This window comes from Phocoena phocoena, chromosome 1, assembly GCF_963924675.1.
Source record: "Phocoena phocoena chromosome 1, mPhoPho1.1, whole genome shotgun sequence".
Lineage (NCBI taxonomy): Eukaryota > Metazoa > Chordata > Mammalia > Artiodactyla > Phocoenidae > Phocoena > Phocoena phocoena.
In genome coordinates this window covers 25,127,981-25,151,554 of record NC_089219.1, presented here as the reverse complement: position 1 = coordinate 25,151,554, position 23,574 = coordinate 25,127,981, and the positions used below count along the sequence as shown (strand labels likewise).

The following is a 23,574-nucleotide window of genomic DNA, read 5'->3' as shown; positions in this document are numbered from 1 at the left end:
GTTGGGAGGCTGGACAGATAGGCCAGCAGCCTGGGGAGGAAGTCATTGGAAGGGGACTGGCATTCTGGCTGGGTGTACCCAGTTGCATGGGACTGCACAAGTAGAGTCTAGAATTTACAAGCGCCACCTTCGTCTGCCCTGGCCCCCCCTGGGGTCCTGATGTTCTGCTGGGGCTGGGGAGCCATGGAGGGACATGACAGAACGGTGTTTCAGGGGGATCAGTTGGTGCCTACTTGGGGCTGTAGGGCCAGCCTCAGGGAGGATGCAGAGACCCTGGGGAGGGAGGACTGCTTTGTAAATTGCACTGCTCTCTCCCCATGGAAGTGGTGATTATCATGGTTGTTTTTAACACATTCATGACAAAGGAGGCTGAGGGGGCTGGACTATGTGGAGTTTGGGCGGCAGGGTCTGCGGAGCATGAGGTAGCAGGTGTGTGCAGTCCTGCTCAGATGGCAAAGTGCCTTTGCCCACCCTGCCTGCCAGTGTCAGGGGTGAGACCAGAGTGGTCCTGTGTGGTTGGGGTGGAGGAACCCTCAGGGATATTTGGTGTTTGCTGAATGCCTGTCTTGTGTCTGGCAGCTCAGAGCTGGGCCGTCTGTGCAAGAGGTCAAGGGAGGTTGAAACACTCCCTCAGGGGCCAGGAGAGGGATCAGCACAGGATACTCAGAGCTATAGCAGAAGAAGGGACCTGCACACCCAGACCTCTGTGTAGTCATCCTAGGGAGGCTTCCTGGAGGAGGTGGCATTTGAAATCTAGAAGATTTTGACAGATTGAGGTAGAGGAAGGGCGTTCCAAGAGGAGGGAACACCATTAACAGATGAGTGGAAGGAGGAAAGCATTTGCATGTTCAAGGGATAACAAGAGGAGAGTGGCAGCTCCTTTCATTGAGAGTTTATTATGCTCCGGGTGACCCATATCTCTCATCATTTAATTCTCATGATGAATTAGGAAGTGTCACCTCTATTCTCAGTTGGAAAATTTTAAGCTCAGAGAGGTGAGGCGACTTGTCCAACGGCACACAGCAAGACTATGCAGACTTGGGGATCAGAACTGCATTTGTCTGGCTCCCAAATCTACGTCCTTCCCACTGACCCACAGGGCCTCACAGTTTGGCTGCCTGGTGGGGAGGGGGAAACAGGACTGGACACGTCAGCAGGGACCAGAGCATGCCAGGCTCAGAGGTTTACTGTGGTGGTAGCAGTGGGGAGCCACTGAAGGTTTCTCAGCAGGCAAGCATGTGGGGCTGGGCTTCCAGAGGACCACTTTGGAGCCTACAAGGGAGAATCAGTCTCGCCTGGCAGAGGCGGGGCATAGATGCTCAAAGGAACAATTAGGAAGAGGTGTGAAAACAAGAGAACAGAGGCAAGTATGTGGGGGGCTGTGGGGAGGCGGGGGAGTAACTCGGGGTGCCATGGGAATCAGGGAAGCCGTCTCTGAGGAGGTCCAAGTTGAGTTGCATTTTGTCAGAGCCAGCGCAGTTCAGCGTAAAGTGGCCTCTGGAATCAGGCAGGCTGGAGTTCGAATCCCACATCAGCCTCTCTCCAGGATGAGACCTTGGAGCCTCATTAGTACCTCATTAGTAAAATGGGAGAACCTGCCCTAATGAGGATTAAATGAGGTAATGTAGAGCATGCAGTGACTGGCACATAGGAGGTGTGTAGTAAATTATCTCCTAGGGGGTTATTCAGAACAAAACAGAACAGTTTAGAGTTCATCCAGGGTTGAGCGGGGAAGCGGGTCCCAGGCAGCAAGCAGCCAGGTGGGAAAGCTGACGGGTGGTAGGGCTGGGAGCATCAGAGTCCCTGGTCCAGTCAGCTCACGGCGCCCACTGAGTGGGACGCTCAGGAGGTCTGGGGGTGCTCACACCCCTTCCTGGACCCCTCCTTGTCCTCTTGGCCCATTTTCCTCTCACACCTACTCTGGTCTGGGCCCGGAGCTGGCAGGGGCCTGCACGTTTGTTTCAGTGGCTGACACCTCTGGTCTTATCTGTCTTCTTCCCCCGCAGGGAGAACTGGCTTTCCTCAGAGGGGGGTTGGGTGGGGGTGGGGAGGGGAGGGCAGTCAGTACAGGCCCCGGCTGTGTGGCCTTGGGCGTGTCCCTTCCCCTCTCTGGTCCAGCCCAGGAGGCTAGGAGAGGGGCTCAACAGCTGGACCTGGGACATGTCCTGATTTTCAAATGGGGTGGATTCTAGAAACCACCACTCTGGTTATATGGCGGGGCTGGCCAGCAAGCGGGTGGTGAGTGGTCAGTAGAGGACGGGGGCACCACAGGAAGCAGTGTGAGTCCACGACAAGCAAGTCAGGCTGGTCTCTCATGTGGCCGCATTTGATGGGCTTACTGGATGCCAGGCCAGGGATGGGAGGGGTTGCCACCCACAACAGTAATGGCCAAGATGCCAAAAAGGAGCTGGATTTGCAACAGGTCAAATGGCATCTCCAGAGCGCTTATTAATAAATGGATGTCAAGCTTGGGGTGGTCTAGGTGGCGGGCTGCAGGTCAGAGCTGGTACTCAAGATGACAAACGACCATTTCCAATGACCCCCATGGGGTGGGGGAAGCTAGGAGCAACATGTTCATTGGTGTTTACTGCTGTTTCTCTGGGCCGGATTCTGTACTGGTGTTCATGTGGTCAGGGAAATGGCTCACACAGCCTTTCTTCAAAGGGCTCTCGGATGCGGGCGGGTAATTCAGACAGTCAGCAGATGGAATCATCTGTGATGAGTGGGCACGTAGAAGAGGGGGCAGCCAACTCTGCAGGGGAGTGAGGGATAAGGAAGACTTTGCCTATAAGAGGTCATTTGAGGTGGGTTTTGAAGGTCAAGTAGGAGTTTTCCAGGTGAAGGTGGGGAACAAGTGGGTTTGAGAGGTTTGAGAGGAGATGATGATCCTATTGTGGACACACTGAGTTTGAGGGCCCTCCCCCCCCCCCCCCCCATCAGGCGACCTGTCCAGGAGGCAGGAAGCTATACGGGAGTGAAGCACAGGTTCGGTGGGTGGCGCAACGACTTCGGAGCAGCCATTCAGAGGGGGTTAATGAAGCCTGGTGGGGGGCGGTGTTGTCCTGTGAAAACAGGACAAAGTGTGGATGCCAGACGTGGGAAGCAGCAGGAAAACAGACAGGCCAAAGAGGCAGGGCAGAGGTAGCAGGAAGCCAGGCGAGTCAGGGAGGGGAGTGTTTCAGGGCTGGAGAGTCAGCAGGGCGAAATGCTGCCAAGGGCTGGGGCAGGATGAGGCCTGCAAAGCCCATAGGATTTAGCAACAAGGAGGGCACTGATGATTCTGTCAAGAACGGTTTCAGCAGAAGATGTGGTCAGAAGCCAGACTGCAGTGGATTTACCAGGCAAGGTGACATCTGAGCCAGGACGTGAGTGGCAGGTGAGAAACTGGAGTGCCATCTGTGGACCACTCATTGATGGTGAAGAGGAGCCGAGGGCAATAGCCAGAGAAGGCAGGAGGGTCAGAGGAGGGCCCCTCTGAGAATGGAAAGGGCCTAGATCTGTTCCCAGGCTGCCTCTCGGAGAATGTTGACGAAATGCTGATGAGAGGGGATGATGGGTGGAGCCCTCCGGAGAAGGTAGGCGGGAGGAATAGAAGGCAGCACTGGGATGAGGGGCTGGTCTTTGTGAAGAGAAGGGCTTCAGGAAAGTTGGGAGTTGGAGGGGTGAGGCAAGAAGTCGGGGTGGGTGGGGGGTCCTGTGTCATAGCTTCTGCTTTCTCTGTAAAGGAGCTTGTTGCAGAGAGGGAGTGGGCGGAGATGGGCTTGAGCAGAGAGGTCAAGGTCTGGCACAGCCCGCCGAGGCGGCGGACGGGGAAGGCAGGGAGCCCTGCTCGGCCATCGGATGTGCATCCCTGAATCTGTCGTGGCAGTTGGCACAGCTGTAGATTTCTTTAGCAGCCTGGGGGTGGGCGTGGAGAAGGCGGTTTGTCACAGTCTCCAGGGCTGGGGAGTGGCTGAGCGGGTGTGGTGGAGAGGCTGGGTGAGGGGATTCAGGAGCTGCCAGGCATGGTTCCAGCACCTTCTCTGTGGTCTTGATAGAGGCAGGGCCCAAAGTGAGGCCAGGAGCCATGGCAGATGCTGTTCAGAGGGAGGAGGCCCAGGGGGCTGAGGGGTGGTGGCACGTGAGGGTGCTGAAGGGGTGGAGGTGTTGAGGGAAGGGAAGATGGTGAAAATAAACCAGATGGTTGCTGCCTTCTGAGCACTCCCCATGTCCAAGCAGGGTGCTGAGGGCTTCGTGATCTCCTGTCAGGAAGTCCTGAGGTCAGCCCTCAGGGTAGGGGGTATTCTGAGTATCGTTCTACAGAGGTCAGAAAACAGGGTCAGAGAGGCAAAGACACTTGCCCACGGTCACACAGCTGGTCAGTGTCCACGCCCCAGTTGGGACCGGGGTTGCCTGACTCTGAAGGTGTCCTGTGGGGTGGGGAGATGCAGGTTTCAGAGATGGTGGAGCAGTTTCGGGGATGATGAAGACCAGGTCCTGGGACTGGTGGCTGAAGTGGAGGGAAGGGCCCGGGAGTGGATGAGACCAGAGGCTGGGCTGAGTGGCAGCTCAGGGCCCTGTGGACAGCAGGTTTGCTCAGAGTGGCCACTCTTCATGCCTGGTGAGGAAGAGCTTTCTCTCAGACGCAGAGCCTGGACTGGGCGGCAGAGGGCAGGAAGAGTACAGCCTTCTTGGGTTCCATCCAACACAGAGTGCCTGTTCGGTGCTGACCTGGTGTTCAGAAATAGGAGAGGGCCTGGGAGTAGGGGAGAGGAATACCTTCTAGTCTGGGGACAGCGTAGGCTGAGCCCTGTCCCAAAATACTGTTCCGATCCCACCTGCCCAGCAGCCTCTACGTGAGCTGGGTCTTTCTCCCCCGTACTCATGTCTGCCACCATCCCTGCTACCCAGCCTGTGGGAGAGGGCCTGATGAGCTCACGTCTGAGCAGGAGGGCCTGGCTTTGGAGAATGGGAGCTCCCAGCCTCTCCTCCAGGGCTGGCAGTGCTTCCAAGGCCTAGACCAGACACAGAAATCGGGCAGCCAAGAGCCCGGTGAGGCGGGAGCCGAGGCAGCAGCAGCAGATCCCAGAGAGCCTGCTGCTCGCTCGCCACAGGGCGGGGGGGGAGTAGGGTCTGCTGGATGGAGGCACCTGCCCCAGGCCCTTAGGTCTCAGAGGAGCGGCCTTCTGACCTGTGCCTCCAGGTCACAGTCCAGCGCTGCTTGGGGAGCAGAATCTGGGCCCCAGGCCCAGCCCCTGGCTTGGCATGAATCGTGTCCCAGAGGCAAGCTTACGGAGTGGTCACAACTGCTCACCTTGGCTGTTTGTCTGCCTTAGGGTCAGCCCTGTGAGGGGACAGAGACTGGACTTGAGGCTTTCCAAGCTGTGTGATCTTGGACAAGTCACTTCCCCTCTCTCGGCCTCAGTTTTCTCATCTTTAAACGGAGGTGATGGTCCCTACTTCCCAGGGGAGGGTTAAGGAGATAGGTAGGGACAGCACTTGGCACAGAAGCCTCCCAGAGCTCAGTAATATGAGCGGCCACTCCTCTCCAGTCTCCCCCAGTTTGGCTGAGGCAGGAGGAAAAGACAGTCGTGAGGCTGTAGGCAAGCCCTGCGTGGCCTTCTGAGCCTCAGTTTCCTTATCTGTAAAATGGTGTTGGTGGGGCAGGGGGCAGGACGTGATGCTCTTTCAGCGTCGCCTGCAGTTGGTTCCAGACCCTCTGGCTGAGGGTGAGCAAGGCTGCCCTCTCTGTGCCACCCTGGCGGGACTGAGCTGGCCTCTGCTGAGCCCCTGCCACAACCTCCGTTTTCCAGGTGAGGAGCCGGAAGAGGAACCGAAGGTGAAAACCCAGTGGCCAAGGTCTGCAGATGAGCCTGGGCTGTACATGGCGCAGACAGGTAACTCGGGCCCGCCTCCCTTCCTCTGTGGCGGGGGCCCGACTCTGTGGCGTCTGGTGGCATGTGTGCTTGGCGTGTGCCTGTCTATGTCTATGTCCTGGAGCTCAGTCGTGTCTCTCTGCCATGTGAGGCCTGTGGGCAGGGCTGGATTGCCTCCTGAAGAGCCTGTCACTTGGGGTCAGGGTAGGAGGATTCCTATGAGACAGTGCTTGGGAGATGCCCCCTGCCGCCGACCCTGTCCCTCTCTCGTAGGCGACCCAGCGGCTGAGGAGTGGTCCCCGTGGAGCGTGTGTTCCCTGACGTGTGGGCAGGGCCTGCAGGTGCGGACCCGCTCCTGCGTGTCCTCCCCCTATGGGACCCTGTGCAGCGGGCCCCTGCGGGAGACCCGGCCCTGCAACAATTCAGCCACCTGCCCAGGTATGCCCGTCCTCCCCGCCCAGTCTGCCTGCAGGGTCGGGTCCTGCCTGGGACTCGGGCAAGTTCATCTTCCAAAGATGGTTGGTTGCCTCTTCCTTTCATTCAGCAAACTTGACTGTCCCCCCAACCCCCACACCGGGCCCAGCCCCACACAGGGCATCAGGGACACAGATGAATCAGACCAAGGCCCGCACCAGCAGGCTTGGTTCTGGGCACATCACTCCCCTGATGCCTACGTCCTGGTAATCAAGGCTTGTCTTTTTACCCTCACCGCCTTCCGTGTTCCCTGTGCTCTGGCCACACCGGCACCTCTTGCACTTTCCCACCGCCCTGCACTTGCCTATTCTCATCCTATCCCCTCCACCTCTACCTTGGCTATTAAAATTCAGCCTGTCCTTCAAGATCTAAAAGAAATGCCACTTAAAAAAAAAAAATGAAGCTCTCTCTGACCTTCCCCTCCCTCCTCTGACTCCCTATCCCACTCCCCAGGGAGCCTCCCCTAGACCCTGAAGCCTTCCTCAGTTCAGCATGGAGCTGTTGAAAATGTGCATGTGCCCGTGGGGACAGCCTGTCGGTCAGGAGGGGCTCGGCAGCTTCAGCGGGTCCTGCCCCTTGCGCCTGAGGGAGCCAAGTGGTGCCTAGGCCAGATCAGCTCCTGGCTGGGAACTTAAAGTAGGGCTGCCTGGGAAGGGGTCTTGGCAACTGGGGGTGTGCCAGGAGCTTGCAAAGGGGTGGGGCAAAGCCGTGTTCCAATGTGAGCTTTTTGTGTCAGTGTCTACGTGGAGGGTCGTGTCTATTTGTGTGTCCCTGCGCTTGGGGTGGGGAGGGGCATTCTCTTGCCCCAGGCCTGCCATGTTGGATTCTTGCTCTGGATCTGGGGTGGGGAGGGATGGGGATGGGGTAAGGTGGGGTAGATATTGAGCCCTTTCCTGGACTTTACTGTGCCCCCAGGAGAGGAGGACCCCTGGCTCCCCTCCTGGGTTGATTGTAGTCTCCCTGTCCGGGTGTCCACAGGCAGTGTCCTGTGTGAGTTGGGACTAGAAGTCTGTGTCTTCCACATCCCCCCACCCCCAAAGGGCGGAATCCTGGGGCCCAGGGAAGAGCCAATGAGGAGTGGTGGCAGAGCTGCCGGAGCTCCTGATTGGTGGGCGGGTGGGCAGTGGGCGGGGCCAAGGTGCCGCCCAGCCACCGGCCACGTGCTTCCTTGCAGTGCACGGCGTGTGGGAGGAGTGGGGGTCCTGGAGCCTGTGCTCCCGCAGCTGCGGGCGGGGGTCCCGGAGCCGGATGCGGACCTGCGTGCCCCCCCAGCACGGCGGCAAGGCCTGCGAGGGTCCCGAGCTGCAGACTAAGCTCTGCAGTATGGCCGCCTGCCCGGGTCAGTAGCACCCGTGGGCTTTCAGGCGGGCGCTGCCCAGCCGGGGTGGGGGTTGGGAAAGGGGAGGAAGTCAGGTCCAGTGCCCTGCCCCTGGGGGAACCCCAGTGAACTTTGACCAAGCATGGGGAGACTGGCAAAGTCTACCTGCCAGCGTGGGAGGTGACCTGGCCCAGCCTACTTGGAGTTGGCACCCTGTGATTCCATCTAAAGGGGGCTGCTCGCCAGTGCCCCTTCCCCTGAGCCCTGGACTACCCTTGTTGTTCATAGCACTTTGGTGCTCATGGCCAGCTGGGCTGTGAGGGGACACAAAGCTGGGCTTACATGTGGGCAAAGATCAGAAGGTGGCCTGGGGCCCGTTTCCCTAGCCAGAAGAGAGCTATTGCCTCAGTGCTGAGTGGAGAGGAGTCCTGTGTTCCTGGAGCTGGTGGCAGGCAGGCAGGCCCAGGCCCAGGCACCACCAGCTCCCTCCAGCCCCACTTCCTCCACCCCTCTCCAGTGGGTCTGGCCTTATTCAAATCTGAATGCCATCTCCCTGCGGTGCTCTGCCCTGACGCATCCCCACACCCTTGCTCAACAGCCAACCCTGCTTGTGTCTCCCCATGCAGTGGAAGGCCAGTGGCTAGAATGGGGTCCCTGGGGCCCGTGCTCCATGTCCTGTGCCAATGGGACCCAGCAGCGCAGCCGGAAATGCAGCGTGGCGGGCCCAGCCTGGGCCACGTGTACCGGGGCCCTCACTGACACCCGGGAGTGCGGCAACCTTGAGTGCCCGGGTGAGTGCGTGGCACAGGGGCGGCAGGTGGCGGCCCTGGCCCAGGGGGCGCCTGGGGCCGCTCACGCCCCCCATCTCTGCAGCCACAGACGGCAAGTGGGGGCCGTGGAATGCGTGGAGCCTGTGCTCCAAGACATGTGACACAGGCTGGCAGCGCCGTTTCCGCATGTGCCAGGCCACAGGCTCTCAGGGATACCCCTGCGAGGGCACCGGAGAGGAGGTGAAGCCCTGCAGTGAGAAGAGGTGTCCAGGTATTGCCCGCTGGACCCTGGGGCTTTGGGGGCAAGTGCCTGGGCCTGGCTGAGCCCCTCCGCTGTACCAACAGCCTTCCATGAGATGTGCAGGGACGAGTACGTGATGCTGATGATGTGGAAGAAGGCGGCTGCTGGAGAGATCATCTACAACAAGTGCCCCCCCAACGCCTCAGGTAAGGGGCGGGTGGCTCTCGCTGCACGCCTCCCACACCCACCATTCTTGCCGCTCCCTTCCAGGCCCCCAGCCTCTTTGAGCCTCCATCCTGAGGTGTGGAGTGAAGTGGGTGAGAGCTCGGCCCCCACACCCATCCCTCTGTCCTGTCCCCCTGCAGGGTCTGCCAGCCGCCGCTGTCTCCTCAGTGCCCAGGGCGTGGCCTACTGGGGACTGCCCAGCTTTGCCCGCTGCATCTCCCACGAGTACCGCTACCTGTATCTGTCGGTGAGTGCACCCTGCTGGGCTGGGGCGGCACAGGATCTGTCCCAGACTCTGGGGGGCGTGGAGGGAACTCGATTCTTGCTCGTGCCCATGTGCCTTGGCGTACGTACGATGTGCCCACTTCTGCCTGGCTGTGCCTCCCCTTGTCTGACAAACTCCTACTCATCCCTCAAGGCCTGATTCTCAGATGTCTTCCCTTATCCCCAGTGCCTCCCCCTGTGCTCCTACAGCCCCCTGAGCTTCTCAGTCATTAGGTGTTACGAGTGCTCATCACAATGTCTGTGTCCTGTGAGACTGGGAGCTCCTTGAAGGCAGGGACAAAGTTGAAATTATTTTTATGTCCCCAGTGCCCAGCCCAGGGCCCGCCATGGGGTAAGAATGTTGTTAGCGAGCGTGGTCTGTGTGTACTCGTCTGACTGTAACCGGTATTTGTTGTGTTTGTGCTTGGAGCTCGTATTTGAGAGAGAGAGAGAGAGAGAGAGAGCGAGAGAGAGCGAATTACACTCCAGCCTGTGATGGCCTCTTTGGATTAGGGAGGTGCCTTGTCCCTCAACTGTGCTTATCGTCTTTTATATGTATATCTGAGTTTCTTCTTTCTTTTGCTGTTCCTATTTCAGTCTTTACGTATGTTTGGGGATTCTCTCTCTTTATGGGTCTCTTTCTTAGACTCTGTCTCCCCATGATCTCTTTGAGCATCTCTATCTGACCCTTCCCCTCTGGATGCAAGTGGTGGGTGGACTGGAGTGGGATGGGCCAGGGGCGGGTCCCAGCTCTTGACACTCTGGTGACAGCAGCCTACCTGTCACTGGCAGCTTCGGGAGCACCTGGCCAAGGGGCAGCGCATGCTGGCGGGCGAGGGCATGTCACAAGTGGTGCGGAGCCTGCAGGAGCTGCTGGCCCGGCGCACCTACTACAGTGGGGACCTGCTTTTCTCCGTGGACATTCTGAGGAATGTCACTGACACCTTCAAGAGAGCCACCTATGTGCCCTCGGCTGATGACGTGCAGGTACCCTCTACCCTGTCAAGAGGAAGGAGGGCCGAAGGTTCAGAAGCCCTAGATTGAAGGGGGAGGCCGGGCCCCTATAGCAGAGTCTGTGGGGGGGTGGCAGGTATGGCTGTGGCGGGGAAGCTACTCTCCCTGGGGCTGGGACCTCCCAACACCCACTGCTCTCTCCCCAGCGCTTCTTCCAGGTGGTGAGCTTCATGGTGGATGCAGAGAACAAGGACAAGTGGGATGATGCTCAGCAGGTAAGGGGCTGGGCTTCCAGGCTTGTTCCCCCATGGCCCACCCCTGCCTTGGTCCCTTACGCCCTGTCTGTCCCCAGGTGTCCCCTGGCTCTGTGCACCTGCTCCGGGTCGTGGAGGACTTCATTCACCTGGTGGGCGATGCTCTCAAGGCCTTTCAGAGCTCTCTGATTGTCACAGATAACCTGGGTACAAGGAGGCAGGCAGGGGAGGGGGTGCTGGATGTGGCCAAACCCAGGACGCCCTGGGGGAGGGATGGTTTCTGAGGGGGCTTTTCCTATCTTCCTCTCTTTCTCTGGGCCCTGCCTTTCCCTCGTTTAACCCCTTATTTGTATCTCGGTCTCCACGTTTCTTCCCATGCTCCGTCTCTTTGTTGTTTCTTTGTATACATGTCTGCCTCTTTGTACCAACCTTGGTGTCTGCATCTGCCTTCCTGCTGTCTGTCTCCCCCACATTCATCTCTTCCCCTGTGACCTTCCCCTCTGTTTCTGTCTCTGTCTGTCCTCTGCAGTGATCAGCATTCAGCGAGAGCCCGTCTCGGCTGTGTCCAGCGACATCACGTTCCCCATGCGTGGCCGCCGGGGCATGAAGGACTGGGTGCGGTACTCAGAGGACCGCCTCTTCCTACCCAAGGAGGTGCTCAGCCTCTCCTCCCCAGGGAAGCCGGCCGCATCCGGGACAGCAGGCAGCCTTGGCAGGGGGAGAGGCCCAGGAACTGTGCCCCCTGGCCCAGGCCACTCCCACCAGCGCCTCCTCCCAGCAGACCCTGAGGAGTCCTCCTCCTACTTTGTGATTGGTGCTGTGCTCTACCGCACCCTCGGCCTCATCCTGCCGCCCCCCAGGTGAGTCCCTGGGAGGGGTGGATGGGACTGCTGTGGATCCAGGGAGACCCAGGTAAGGGAAGGAGGGCTGAGCCCATGCTGGCCACAGAGAGATCCATTTGCAGCCTCAGGGACCCCTCGCCTGGCTCTGGACACAGGTGCTTCTCCAAGACATCCATGCAGCTCCCAGAGGCTTCAGAGGGGGTGCAGGGGGTGCTGGACTGAGCTCTAGACCTCACCCAAAGTCCTGGGCCCCACTGAACTCTAGGCCTTCCCCGGCCTTGGCACCATGGTAGCCTCCTGCCCTCGATCCAAAGCACCTTCAGGGTTCCTGACTTGGTCTGGGCACCTGCTGGCAGGAGCTGACCTCAGCATCTGCCCCCAGGCCCCCGCTGGCCGTCACATCCAGGGTGATGACAGTGACTGTGAGGCCCCCCACCCAGCCACTAGCTGAGCCCCTCATCACCGTGGAGCTCTCCTATATCATCAACGTGAGTGGGGCCCTGGGCAGGGACCCTGGGTATGCCCCAGCCAGGGCAGTCAAAGGCTTGTCTGATGGGGAGGTGGTCTGCCTTGATGGCAGGCTGAACCGCTGACCTGTGTGGGGCCTGCCATGGCAGGATGGGGGTGGTCATGGGTGGGCAGCTTCCCACCCACGCTGCACTTAGGTCTTCTGCTCCGCAGGGCACCACGGATCCCCACTGTGCCAGCTGGGACTACTCCAGAGCGTGAGTTGGGCAGGGACTCTGTGTGGGGAAGGCTGCAGCCCTGGGACTCCTCCCTCACGAGGGGATGTCCTGCCTGGAAGGCCAGAGGGAGGGTGCCTTGGCACCATCCTTGGCCTAAGGGATCAAGGGCAAACCCTGTGGCTCCCGCTGCCTGCCTGCCTGCCTCTTGGATGTGGCCTTGCTCTGGGTTTCACCTGTCCTTGGGCAGTGGCCAGCACTGGGGGTGGGGCCGTGGAGCTGGGCTGGGGCTCATTCCACCTCTTCCTCCACCCAAGAGATGCCAGCTCAGGGGACTGGGACACTGAGAGCTGCCAGACCCTGGAGACCCAGGCAGCCCACACTCGCTGCCAGTGCCAGCACCTGTCCACCTTTGCTGTGCTGGCCCAGCCGCCCAGGGACCTGGTGAGTGGGAGGGAAGTGCCTGGGCTGGGCCGGAGAAGAGGCTCCTGGGTGCCAGTGGCCATCTGTGACAATGCTGGCGGGGATCTGGGTGATCCCACGTGGCGTTTGCGTGGGTGTACTTGTGGGATTGCACGTGGAAGTCTGTGCCCCTGGGATGGTGCTCACACCGATGCCACGTGCCCAGGGGTGTGTGGCGGTGGGTGATTGCATGTGTATACACACACACGTGTGTCTGGTTGTGTGTGGAAGAGTGCGGGTGACAGCATAAATACACGTCCACGTACGTGACTGGGTCTGCTCTGTGCACGTGTGGAGGCAGTGGTGAGTCCCCTTATGTGTGTGGGTGTGACACAGGTGCAGGTGCCAGTCTGTCCTAGACAGGAGGTGGGGAGGGCGATGGCACCCCTGTAGCTGCCCTCTCCCAGTGACCCATCTGACGGTCTGCCCCTCTGCCCCAGACCCTGGAGCTGGCAGGCTCCCCCTCGGTCCCCCTTGTGATCGGCTGTGCTGTGTCCTGCATGGCACTGCTCACCCTCCTTGCCATCTATGCCGCCTTCTGGAGGTAGGTGGGACGGTGGGGGGTTGGGGGGACGAGGGGGCGGGGCGGGAGGTGGCCGGCCACCCGGAGTTGGGCAGGGCGGCTAGCTCCCCTGTCTCTGCCCACTGTGCCCCACCAGGTTTATAAAATCGGAACGCTCCATCATCCTGCTGAATTTCTGCCTGTCCATCCTGGCATCCAACATCCTGATCCTCGTGGGCCAGTCGCGGGTGCTGAGCAAGGCAGGTGCAGGCTCACAGGGGGGCCGGGGTGTGAGAGTGGGGCGAAGGGGGGATGGCGCATGTGCTCGTGTGTATGAAACTAAGTGCCGGATGTGTGTAGACACTCGAGCTGGGTGTTGGGTGAGGGTGTGTGTGGGAGATAGTGTGTGTGAGCGTACATGAGGGAGCTGGAGAGGGGGTGTGTGTACTCCAGTGAGGGATGTCTGTGTACATCTGTGAACGTGTACGTGAGCTGAGTGCCTGTGCGCACGTGTGTTGGGCGTGTCTGCGGGCACGTGGGAGCCCCAGCGGAGCCTCCTGTACCACATGCCCGCGTCTGATCTGTGTTGGCTGTCCCTTATGCCCCCTCGGCCCTCTCTGCACAGCGCCAGCCCTGCTGGTGCCAGACGCGGGGCCCACCCGGCCATGACGTGGCAGGCACTCCTGTTTGTCCCCCTCCCTGCCAGCCCCGTCAGTGCGTGGGCAGCCTGCCCGCCCGCCTCCTGGATGCCGAGTGCCGTGTGCGTGTCACCGGGCCTGTGTCGTGCTGTGTGTGGGTGCAGGAAGACGGGGGTGCCTGGCAGGGTTCTGTGGGAGGCGGAGCTCAGGTGGGCGGCTGTGGCAGCGCCCAGCAGCGGACGTGGGAAGCCCGGCGCTTCCCATCCTGGCGGCTGCTCAGGACCACTCCCTCCCTCTCCTTCTCCCTGCAGGGTGTGTGCACCATGACAGCCGCCTTCCTGCACTTCTTCTTCCTCTCGTCCTTTTGCTGGGTGCTCACTGAGGCCTGGCAGTCCTACCTGGCTGTCATCGGACGGATGCGCACCCGCCTCGTCCGCAAGCGCTTCCTTTGCCTGGGCTGGGGTGAGCAGGGCTCGTGCTGGACCCTGTCACTGGGCCTTGGGGACAGGGGCAGCAAGAGAGCTACCGGCCCCGGCCCTGCTCTCTGGGCACACGGGTCAGCTGGGCTGGGGGTCTGGGAGGGTGAAGGACCCTGAGGACGGGCGGCCATCTCACTCTGGCTCCCCCGCTCCCCCAGGTCTGCCTGCCCTGGTGGTGGCCGTGTCGGTCGGCTTTACCCGCACCAAAGGATACGGTACATCCAGCTAGTACGTGGGCCTCCTGGGGTGGGAAGCGGGAGTCAGTGGACCTGATAGGGCTCCAGACTTCTCGGGCTGTGATCCTGGCCCACTCCTGCTGTGGGACTTTGGGCAAATTCTCCCGTCTCAGCCTGTTTCCCTGACTATAAAAGGCTGTGCGGGGATTGGATAATCTCAGAACCATTTAGGTCAGGGATCAGCCTTGGTGGCCCCAGGACCCTTGTTAGAGGGGCTCAGCAACAGTCAGTGGCTCACTGTCACCCTGTCTGGGTCCCTGCCCCATGCGTAACGTGACCTGGCAGCTCAGGGAGCCCTGAGGGATGGTGGTTGAGCATGGGGGCGGGCCCACTGGTTGTCTGATACCCCCTCTTTCCCCCCTCCCCAGCTGCTGGCTCTCTCTGGAGGGTGGTCTGCTTTATGCCTTCGTGGGCCCAGCAGCTGTCATTGTCCTGGTATGTGCCCCTGCAGCGTCCTGGGAGGGGCATGGCCCAAGGGGGTCTGCCTCCTCCACCTGGGGATTTCCCTGCCAGGAGGGCATCTGGTGATCCTGTCTTCCCCTACCCCGCTCCACCGGGCCCCCAGGTGAACATGCTCATCGGAATCATCGTCTTCAACAAGCTCATGGCTCGGGATGGCATCTCAGACAAGTCCAAGAAGCAGAGGGCCGGGTAAGGGGAGGGGGGCCGCTGGGACTTGGCCTTGTGGGAAATGCTATAGGGAGGGTGGGCCACAGCCACTCTTGGAGACTCAGGGCTTGATGATGCGACCGGGGCTCCCTGACCTTGGTGCATCAAGGGTGCAGGCAAGGTGGGCATCCGGTTTGCTCAGCTGCAGCCCCTCGCCCACCCTAACCCACCTCTCTCTCTCTCATCTGCCCTCCCCCTCCCACCCCACTCGGGGCTCACACTGCCCCATCTCTTCCCACTTCCTGTGTGTCTCCCCCCTTCTCCCATGTCTGTGCCGCCCCCGAGGTCGGAGCGGTGCCCCTGGGCCAGCCTGCTCCTCCCCTGCTCAGCGTGTGGAGTGGTCCCCAGCCCCCTGCTCAGCTCGGCCTCGGCCAGGAACGCCATGTTAGTTGTGCCCCCGTGGGAAAGGGGGTGGGTGGGTGGGGGCAAAAGAAGGGGGGGCAGTGCCCATGGTGGGGGGAGGAGGGATATCAGCCCAGTGCCCTGGAAAGCTTGCCCTGCCCCGCCAACTGCCATGCACTCTCAAGGGCTCGACACCGTGATGGCAAAGAGGCCACGGGAATGAATGTCTGTGCCTTCCAGAAAATGCCGTATTCCCGTGCCCACCCCTTGCTCCCTGCCCCTGCCCCCCACCCAGCCCCGGCTTACATTTTATCCAGGCACAGACACACACTCCTCCTTATAGCCCCAACCTACAGAGGCTCATAGAATCTTCCACCCTTAGAATTTTTGAGCCCATAGAACTTTAGAATTAGAATGGTAGAATCTTAGAATAAGACAATCAGAAGCTGAGAATGTTCGAATGAGTGAATCATAGAGTCTTATCATCTGTCATAGAATCTGAGACTTAGAATTTCAGAGGCACTGAATCTCACAATCAGTTGGAGGACAGAGAATCTCGGAGGTAGGGAACTATTTCACTGAGCTGTCCTCGGGCTGCTGAGACTCTTAAAATCCCAGCCGCACAAGAGTAGAATGAATGAATGAACTTCAGGGCTTCAGGCCCCACCTCCCACTCAGGGCCAGAAATCCAGCTGACCCTCCCTGAGCAGTGGGGGCCCAGCTCTGTCTTGCACACCTCCAGGATCAGGGAGCTCACTGCCTCTGGAGGCGGCTGGCACCACCTCTGGGAACCTCTGTGTAGCAGAAAGCGCCCTTTCTCTCGGGCTCCCATCTGCCTCTCTGACCCAGTCTCGCAGAACTAGTGGTTAAAAGCTGGGGCTTCGGAGGCGCCACTTGGGGTTTGCATCCCGGCTCTGTCTCTGTCTGCCCAGCTGGGCACACTCCAGTTTCCTCATCTGTAAATTGGGATAATAATCCCCATGCCTGTTTACTGGAGTTGTTTTGGTCACAGTGTGATTAATGTATGAAAAGTATTTGGTGTAGGGTCTGCCAGAGAATTGGTGGTTAATCAGCAGTAGCCCTCGTGGCTGTGATTAGGTCCTCTCTTTAGTCTTGGCTCTGCCCCCCGGGGCCTGTGGAGACCACTGTGCCCGCCCCCTGCCGGGCTGAACAGCCCTGGACCGCTCTTCCTAGGGCAGGTCTTGGCCGCCTGCCCATCTCTCTGCCTTGTCCAGAGCTGTGCCCACCCCTGCCTGACTCTCCCACTGGCGGTGTTCATGAGGCAGAGTGGGCAGGGTGTGGCACCTGGCCCAGTAGGGCAAGGCTGCCCTACTGTGCGCTCGTGGGCTGTTGCTGGTGGGGGCGGGCTGGCACTGGTGCCCAGATGCCCGGGCCCCTCTGCCTTTTTTCTCTGCTCTCCCTTGTCAAGGAGGTCAGGGATGTGTGGGTTTGGCCCTGACCCTGGCTTTGACCCCCAGCCCCAGCTATGATCTTTCTGCCCAGCTCTGAGCAGGCCCTGGGAGCCTGGCACCTCCTCCTTGGGAAGCTGAAGGGGAGGAGCCTCTGCTGCCCTGGTCCCCCCCGCCCTCCCCCCTCCATGTCTTCTCCCCAAAGATTTGTGCTCTGTGATGTCCTCCGTCCTCTCTGCCGATTTAACCTTCCTGTGTGTCTCTGCCCGTCTCATCCACTCTCTCACCATGTCTGTCGTCTCTCTTTGTCCCTCTTCCTCTCCTCCCCTCCCAGACTCTCTGGGGATGTGGCCCAGGCCTGTGATTCTGTGCAAATTGTGGCTGAAACTCACAGCGTCTGTATCTGTCTCCCTCGTCCTCTTCTCTCCCACTGTTGCTTTCCACCTTCTTTGTCTCTGTCCGCTGATGCTGCCTCAGGCTCAGTCCCATTGTGTCTGTGTGTCTGTCCCTCTCCCTCTCCTTGTCCCCCAGTTTTCTGCTCTTGGTCTTTGCTCTGTTTCTCTGCCTCCGGCTCCTCAGCCTCCCTGCTTGGGGACATTACTGAGGTCTTGGCATTTGGGGCCCTGCCAGTCTTGGGCAGCTTAAGGGCCCCAGGCTGAGTGCAGGCCCAGGCTCAGCCCAGCCTGTCCCCTGGAGTGTTGCCCTGACGGACCCTCTGCCTTGTCCTCAGGGCCTCGCTCTGGAGCTCCTGCGTGGTGCTGCCCCTGCTGGCGCTCACCTGGATGTCCGCCGTCCTGGCCATGACAGACCGCCGCTCCGTCCTCTTCCAGGCCCTCTTTGCTGTCTTCAACTCCGCGCAGGGCTTCGTCATCACGGCTGTGCACTGCTTTCTGCGCCGAGAGGTGGGCTGGGCCTCTCCTGCCCCTGTCCTCCCCACACCATGCCAGTCTCTCGCTTCTCCCCACGGCGCAGATGGGGAAGATTGAGGCCCGACCAGGTCCCCAGCTGGGCAGCCCTTGGTGTGCACGCTGATAGCTTGGGCAGCCTTGGCCTTGGCCTCGGCCCCCGGGGGCTCCTTTTCCCCCCTCCCCTAGGCTGGATGCGCTTCTTTCCTTCCACACCCGCCTGGGTGCCTGGGGTGGGAGGCACGGCCGGCCATGGCCGAGGGCCCTGTGGCAGCCTCAGGTCTAGCAGGCGCCTGCTGCCCCCAGGTCCAGGACGTGGTGAAGTGCCAGATGGGCGTGTGCCGGGCCGATGAGAGCGAAGACTCCCCCGACTCGTGTAAGAACGGGCAGCTGCAGATCCTGGTGAGTGAGGAGGCCCGGGCAGGGCACAGGTGGGTTCTGAGTGCCCCCTGCCCTAGAGCCCTCACTTGCCTCATCTATGGCAGGGAGGGAACAGAGACTGGGTTTGATTCAGGCTCAGCCACTGACAGCTGGGTGGCCTTGGGCAAGTCCTTCCCCCCTTCAGTCTTCCCACTGTCAGGTGCGGCTGGAGGAGACCACGCCTGGGGCCCCTCTGCTCTGTTGGGCAGTGTGCCCAGCGGAGGCAGACCCTCTGGGAGAGTAGGGAGGGGCCTGCGTCCCCCCCCCCAACCCTGATACATGGATCCTCTCTCTGCCTGTCTGCTCTTTTCCTCTCTGCCTATAGTCAGACTTTGAAAAAGACGTGGACCTGGCTTGTCAGACAGGTGAGTGTGCCAGGGCAGAGCCGAGCATGGCCCCAGAGAGGGGCAGGAAGGGAGGGCCCCCTGCCGCACCAAGGAAGGGCCTGACAGGTGTCTGGCCGCGGGGTCCAGCTTTTGAGTCAGACAACCCTGAGCTGGATTCAAGGCTGTGAACGCCACTCACTGTATGACTCGGGCAAACAGCTTCCACACCTACAGCGGAGAGAAGCCTGTCCTCCCGGGTGGGTGGGAGCCTTACGTGAGCTGGGGGACGTCAAGTGCCTAGCTGGGTGCTCGGCACAAAGTGTCATGTCCGTGATTCTTAGCGGAACCTCCTTCAAGTTCCGTCTCCTGGGGAGGAGCTGCCCAGGGGGCGGGGAGGAGCAAGTCTCTTTTGACAGCCTTGGGGCTGTCGGGTCAGAGGTCAGGACCCGCAAACGGGCACAGTGTGAGCTGGGCCTTGGCTTCGTTCCTCGCCCTCCCTGGCTGTGGGCCTCTGGGATAGACACCTTCTTAACCCCTGTGTTAACCACCCAGCCATCACACCAGGACTCAGTTTCCCCCACTGTCCAAGCTCAGGGGCTTGGTACCTGCTCAGCCTGGGCAAGGGCATCTGGGGGCTCCTCCTCCCCCGGACTTACCTCCCTCCGCTCCTGCCCCCAGTGCTTTTCAAGGAGGTCAACACTTGTAACCCGTCCACCATCACGGGCACACTGTCCCGCCTGTCCCTGGACGAGGACGAGGAGCCCAAGTCCTGCCTCGTGGGTCCCGAGGGCAGCCTCAGCTTCTCACCGCTGCCTGGCAATCTCCTGGTGCCCATGGCAGCCGCACCAGGGCTGGGGGAGCCACCGCCCCCCCAGGAGGCCAACCCCGTGTACATGTGTGGGGAGGGTGGCCTGCGGCAGCTGGACCTCACGTGGCTGCAGCCTGCGGAGCCGGGCTCCGACGGGGACTACATGGTGCTGCCCCGGAGGACTCTGAGCTTGCAGCCCGGCAGCGGGGGCGGAGGTGGCGAGGATGCCCCGCGGGCCCGGCCCGAGGGCACCCCCCGGCGGGCTGCCAAGGCCCTGGGCCATGCCGAAGGCTACCCCAGCTTCCTGTCTGTGGACCACTCGGGACTGGGGCTGGGCCCTGCCTACGGGTCGCTACAGAACCCCTACGGGATGACCTTCCAACCACCACCGCCGACACCCAGCGCCCGTCAAGTGCCCGAGCCGGGGGAGCGCAGCCGGACCATGCCCCGCACCGTGCCCGGCTCCACCATGAAGCTGGGCTCCCTGGAGGTGAGGGGCTGCTGGGCACGGGCAGGGGGTGGGGGGGTGGGAGGCCTGACCCCGGGTGCCTGTGACTATGTCTGGCAGCAGCCGGGAAGGGACAGCCGGCAGCCTCCTCATACAAAGTCCTGGGGAGTATATCTGCTGTGCGTTTCTCCTCCGTTTGTGCCCATGGCGGCTCCAGGGGAATCCTGGCTCCTCTGAGCTCCTCAGATGGGCTTGGACGCCACGCGCTGAGGGTGCACTTCTCGAAGGTGCTCACACTTGCTTTAGTGCCTGTTTTGGGGTGACCAGTTAGGATGGGCCCTCCTTTAAGGGGCCTGTGGCTCAGGCCCGGTGCTATATTGCTAGGGAAGCCACGTCACAAGGGCTGAGAGCCTGGGTCTCCGAGTCCCCAAGTTCAGATCTGGACGCTGCTGATCAGCAGTGAGATTCGGAGCATAATCTTTCCCTGAGGCTCACGTAATCGCTCTTCGCCTTAATCTCTCTGAGCCTCAGTCTCCCCATTTGTAAAGTGGGGATAACATAGGAGCAGCCTCTTGGAAGAGTTGTTGCGAGGACTCATTGATATAAAACATTTATCTCTGTGTGGAGCAGGTAGAAAGTGCTAGATGATTGGGGATTGCTACTGGAATCATTCCTGAAATCAGCCTCAGGCACTGCCCGTAGGCCTGTGGTAATTGCCCCTCTCTTCCTGAGAAAATGTCAGCCCCTCTCTTTCCCTGCCTGTGTGTTTTCTGTGGCTGCCCCACCTTCTCTCTGACCTCCTCAGGCCTGCTCCCTGCAGGGAATCACTGACCACAAGCAGTTGGTAGTGGCCCCCTGTAGAACTCTAGAACTTTCGTTGGAGGGATGAGGAGGGTGTGGATGAGGACAGGGTCGGGAATCACGGCTCAGGCACCACTGGCTGCTCATGTTCGGCCCCAGAAACCGGCTCCCCATCCTCCCCACGAGAAAACGAAGTTAGCAGCTAGAAGGTTCGCAAGTTTAGTTTTTCTCCCAAAATGTTTCTTGAACATTTGGTGCCTGCTCTTGCCGCAGATGGCAAAAACAGGAAGGCGTCACAAAGAAAACTTGACACGGGAACTGGGGAGGGGAGCGCTCAGCATGGTGGCAGGTTTTGTTCTGGGGACACCTGTCCGTGCTTGGGCCCCTGAGGAGGGGCCGGCCCTGGGCTCCTTGTGTGGGAGGTAGCAGAAAACACGGCGGAGTCTTGAGGGGTCAAGGATGACGTGCAGAATTCTGGTGCGGGCAACTGCGATGGGGCGGAGGAGCGTGTTGGGGGCGGGGGGATTTAGAGTTTATTCTCTTGGGCGCAGCCGCGTGTGCCTTGCCCGCGGGCGTCAGGGAGCAGGGAGAGGAGTCCTGCTGCCTCCAGAAAGTGCAGTGTGGCTGGGAACGGGGAGGACACGTGTGTGTGTGTGTGTGGGGGGGGGTGAAGGGCAGGGCAGAGTGCGGGGGCCGAGAGTTGGAGACGCCAGGGTGGATGGCGAAGAAAGAGCAGGCAGGGAGGTGGAAGGACCAGGAGAGAGGTGTCACCAACGCCAGTGGTGGTGAGCGTGTCTGCAGGCCTGGGACTGGGGAGATCTAGATGGCAGTTTTAGTGGCGTCCTTGAGGACTGTGGGGCAAGTCCCTTCACCCTGGACCTCAGTTTCCCCAGTGTAACCTGAGAAGGTTGGACTTGGCCTCGTGAGAGCTCCTGTGCCAACATTCTGAGACTCTAAGGCCTCCTTCTTGAGTGGCACCGAATGCTGCGTAGGCCACTGGGGCCTTGAAGGTGGTCTTGGGCAAGTGAGAGCCGGGAGAGGCATGAGGGAGGGAGGCCAGGGAGGCAGGGCCAAGTTTGGCAGGAAAAGGGGCAAAGTGCGGTGAAAGGAAGATTTCTGTAACCCTGCGTCCTGTATTTGCAGGACAAGTGGAGGTTTCCAGGGAGAGAGGAGCCCGTTGGTGGCAGAGAGGATGGGGCAAGATGGGGCAGGACAGAGGGGTGGAATCCAGGACACAGAGGAAGGAGGGTCTGCTCTGTGATCCCATGTGGGGATCTGTGTCCCGCCGTGTTGGAAGTCTGCGCTGTGACATCTGGTCCACGTGCAGGTGCATGTCTACGCGTGTGCCAGCCTGTGTGTGCCCCTGGCAGTCCTGTGGTGGGGTAGCGCCTTGGAGGCTCATCTCCCAGGCCCTAAGCCCATTTCCACAACCTCTAGGGCTGTCCTTTAAAGGGTTCCTAGCTCCTGAGCCTGGGCTGGGGGCAGGTACAGTGGGCAGACCCTGCGGGGGAGCAGATTTCCTCACTCTAAACCCCCTGCACATGGTAAAAAGTTTTTTTCTCTTTCACTGCTTCCTTGTTGCTCCTTCCCAGAGAAAGAAGTTACGGTATTCAGACCTGGACTTTGAGGTAAGTGCTACAGTGTATGTGTGTGTTGGGTTTGGGATTGTGGGGGGCGGTTTGTCCCTGGAGGGTCCCTTCTTACAATTAGCCCAAGCCCCAGTGCAGAGCCTGACCCCATGACAGTCCCTCAACTGCCCAAGCCCATAGCTCTGGGGTGAAGAAAGAGCCAGGCCTTGTCCCAGAGGGGCCGGCAGCAGGCAGGGATGTGGGGACCCAGGATGCTGAGCATCCCGTGGGGAGCACCTGCCCTGACGCCCTGTGGCTCCCAGAAGGTGATGCACACCCGGAAACGGCACTCGGAACTCTACCATGAGCTCAACCAGAAATTCCACACTTTCGACCGCTACCGCAGCCAGTCCACGGCCAAGGTGAGGGCTCCTCTTGTGACTACCCCTGCCCGGAGCTCGGGGCCCAACCTGGGACAGTGGCCCCTGGGGTCAGACCCTGACCCGTGGCCCCCGTTGCAGAGGGAGAAGCGGTGGAGTGTGTCCTCAGGTGGGGCAGCCGAACGGAGCGTGTCCAGCGTAAGTGCCCCAGGCTGGGGTGGGGTGGGGTGAGGTGGGCCGCGAGGTACTCATTCCCTCCCTGCCCTCCTCCCCGGCCTGGGCAGCCTCAGCTTGCCTCACCAAGGGTCTGCCCATGGCATAAGCAGTAGTCTGGGGTTTTTAGGAGATGGGGGGTATTGGTGGGAGCTCCATCAGGATCTTGAGGAGGGTGGGCAGCAGGAGACATGGTCTCAGGGGGCCGCTCTGAGCACAGGGATGAGGAACCCCACTCTGGAGCCAGGCGGGTCTGGATTTGAGCCCCACTTTGGCACCCGATTGCTCGGTAACTTTGGGCATCACTGGCCCTCCCCGGGCCTTCTCAGTTGGTTCTCTGTACAGTGGATGAGGGTATTGGCCCATCTCCACGGGCCCTTCCCTCTCCCCCGCACAGGAGAAGCCCAGTCCAGGGGAGCGTCCCGGCTTGTCCCAACAGCGGCGACATCAGAGCTGGAGCACCTTTAAGTCTATGACGCTGGGCTCGCTGCCCCCCAAGCCCCGAGAACGGCTGGCCCTGCACCGGGCAGCAGCCTGGGAGCCCACAGAACCACCGGATGGCGACTTCCAGACAGAGGTGTGAGTGCCACTCCGGACTGCCCACTGCGTATAAATATTATATATCTCTCTATTTTCACACTCCACTTTGGAACTACCCAGGAGCCAGCGCCCCCTCCCCTCTCCCGAGGGCTGGGCAGGGAGGCACAGTGGACTCAGCTGGGCCGGGGGACCAGGGCCCTTCCTTGTTTCTCAGAGGCCCCTCAGCCCCTGGAGCCCCACCTTCACCCCCAGGCTGTCTGTGCCTGTCCCGGGCTGGGGAGGGGGAGGGGGGGGACTTTCCTGGGAATAAACTTCACTCTGTGGATATTGCTGCCGAGCTGCCTGCTTTCCCCAGGGGAAGGCCCAGCCCTGGGACCCCAACTTTGTTCCTCCATCTCTTTGGTTCGCCTCACTTGGTCTTGTCAAATTGTGATGGGGACAGGCTGACTCCAACTGGGAGGGGGTGGCCTAGGCTCTGACTCCATCCTTGCCCCTGACTCCCTGGGTGACCCTGGACACAACCCTTCCCCTGTTGGGGCCTGAGGTAA

General features: G+C 60.6%; 1 protein-coding gene across 3 annotated transcripts in view; it reads left to right on the top strand.

The window, feature by feature from the left end:
• Positions 1–23,069, top strand: part of ADGRB2 (adhesion G protein-coupled receptor B2) — a 28,959-nt gene extending 5,890 nt beyond the window's left edge. The window contains exons 2-30 of one of the 3 annotated variants that reach the window (XM_065897800.1): positions 5,793–5,876; positions 6,129–6,293; positions 7,504–7,668; positions 8,274–8,438; positions 8,521–8,688; positions 8,763–8,864; positions 9,024–9,130; positions 9,940–10,134; positions 10,308–10,376; positions 10,454–10,562; positions 10,885–11,215; positions 11,580–11,685; positions 11,879–11,922; positions 12,198–12,324; positions 12,783–12,886; positions 13,002–13,104; positions 13,794–13,944; positions 14,120–14,189; positions 14,566–14,632; positions 14,763–14,848; positions 15,152–15,250; positions 17,348–17,519; positions 17,829–17,924; positions 18,268–18,307; positions 18,947–19,566; positions 21,918–21,953; positions 22,220–22,315; positions 22,415–22,471; positions 22,884–23,069. In XM_065897800.1, the coding sequence (XP_065753872.1) occupies positions 5,793–5,876; positions 6,129–6,293; positions 7,504–7,668; positions 8,274–8,438; positions 8,521–8,688; positions 8,763–8,864; positions 9,024–9,130; positions 9,940–10,134; positions 10,308–10,376; positions 10,454–10,562; positions 10,885–11,215; positions 11,580–11,685; positions 11,879–11,922; positions 12,198–12,324; positions 12,783–12,886; positions 13,002–13,104; positions 13,794–13,944; positions 14,120–14,189; positions 14,566–14,632; positions 14,763–14,848; positions 15,152–15,250; positions 17,348–17,519; positions 17,829–17,924; positions 18,268–18,307; positions 18,947–19,566; positions 21,918–21,953; positions 22,220–22,315; positions 22,415–22,471; positions 22,884–23,069 (3,920 nt within the window). Of the gene's footprint in view, positions 1–5,792; positions 5,877–6,128; positions 6,294–7,503; positions 7,669–8,273; positions 8,439–8,520; positions 8,689–8,762; positions 8,865–9,023; positions 9,131–9,939; positions 10,135–10,307; positions 10,377–10,453; positions 10,563–10,884; positions 11,216–11,579; positions 11,686–11,878; positions 11,923–12,197; positions 12,325–12,782; positions 12,887–13,001; positions 13,105–13,793; positions 13,945–14,119; positions 14,190–14,565; positions 14,633–14,762; positions 14,849–15,151; positions 15,251–17,347; positions 17,520–17,828; positions 17,925–18,267; positions 18,308–18,946; positions 19,567–21,917; positions 21,954–22,216; positions 22,316–22,414; positions 22,472–22,883 lie in introns of all 3 variants that reach the window. The other 2 variants (XM_065897794.1, XM_065897808.1) reach the window with 2 other exon arrangements.
• The last annotated feature ends 505 nt before the right edge of the window (positions 23,070–23,574 follow it).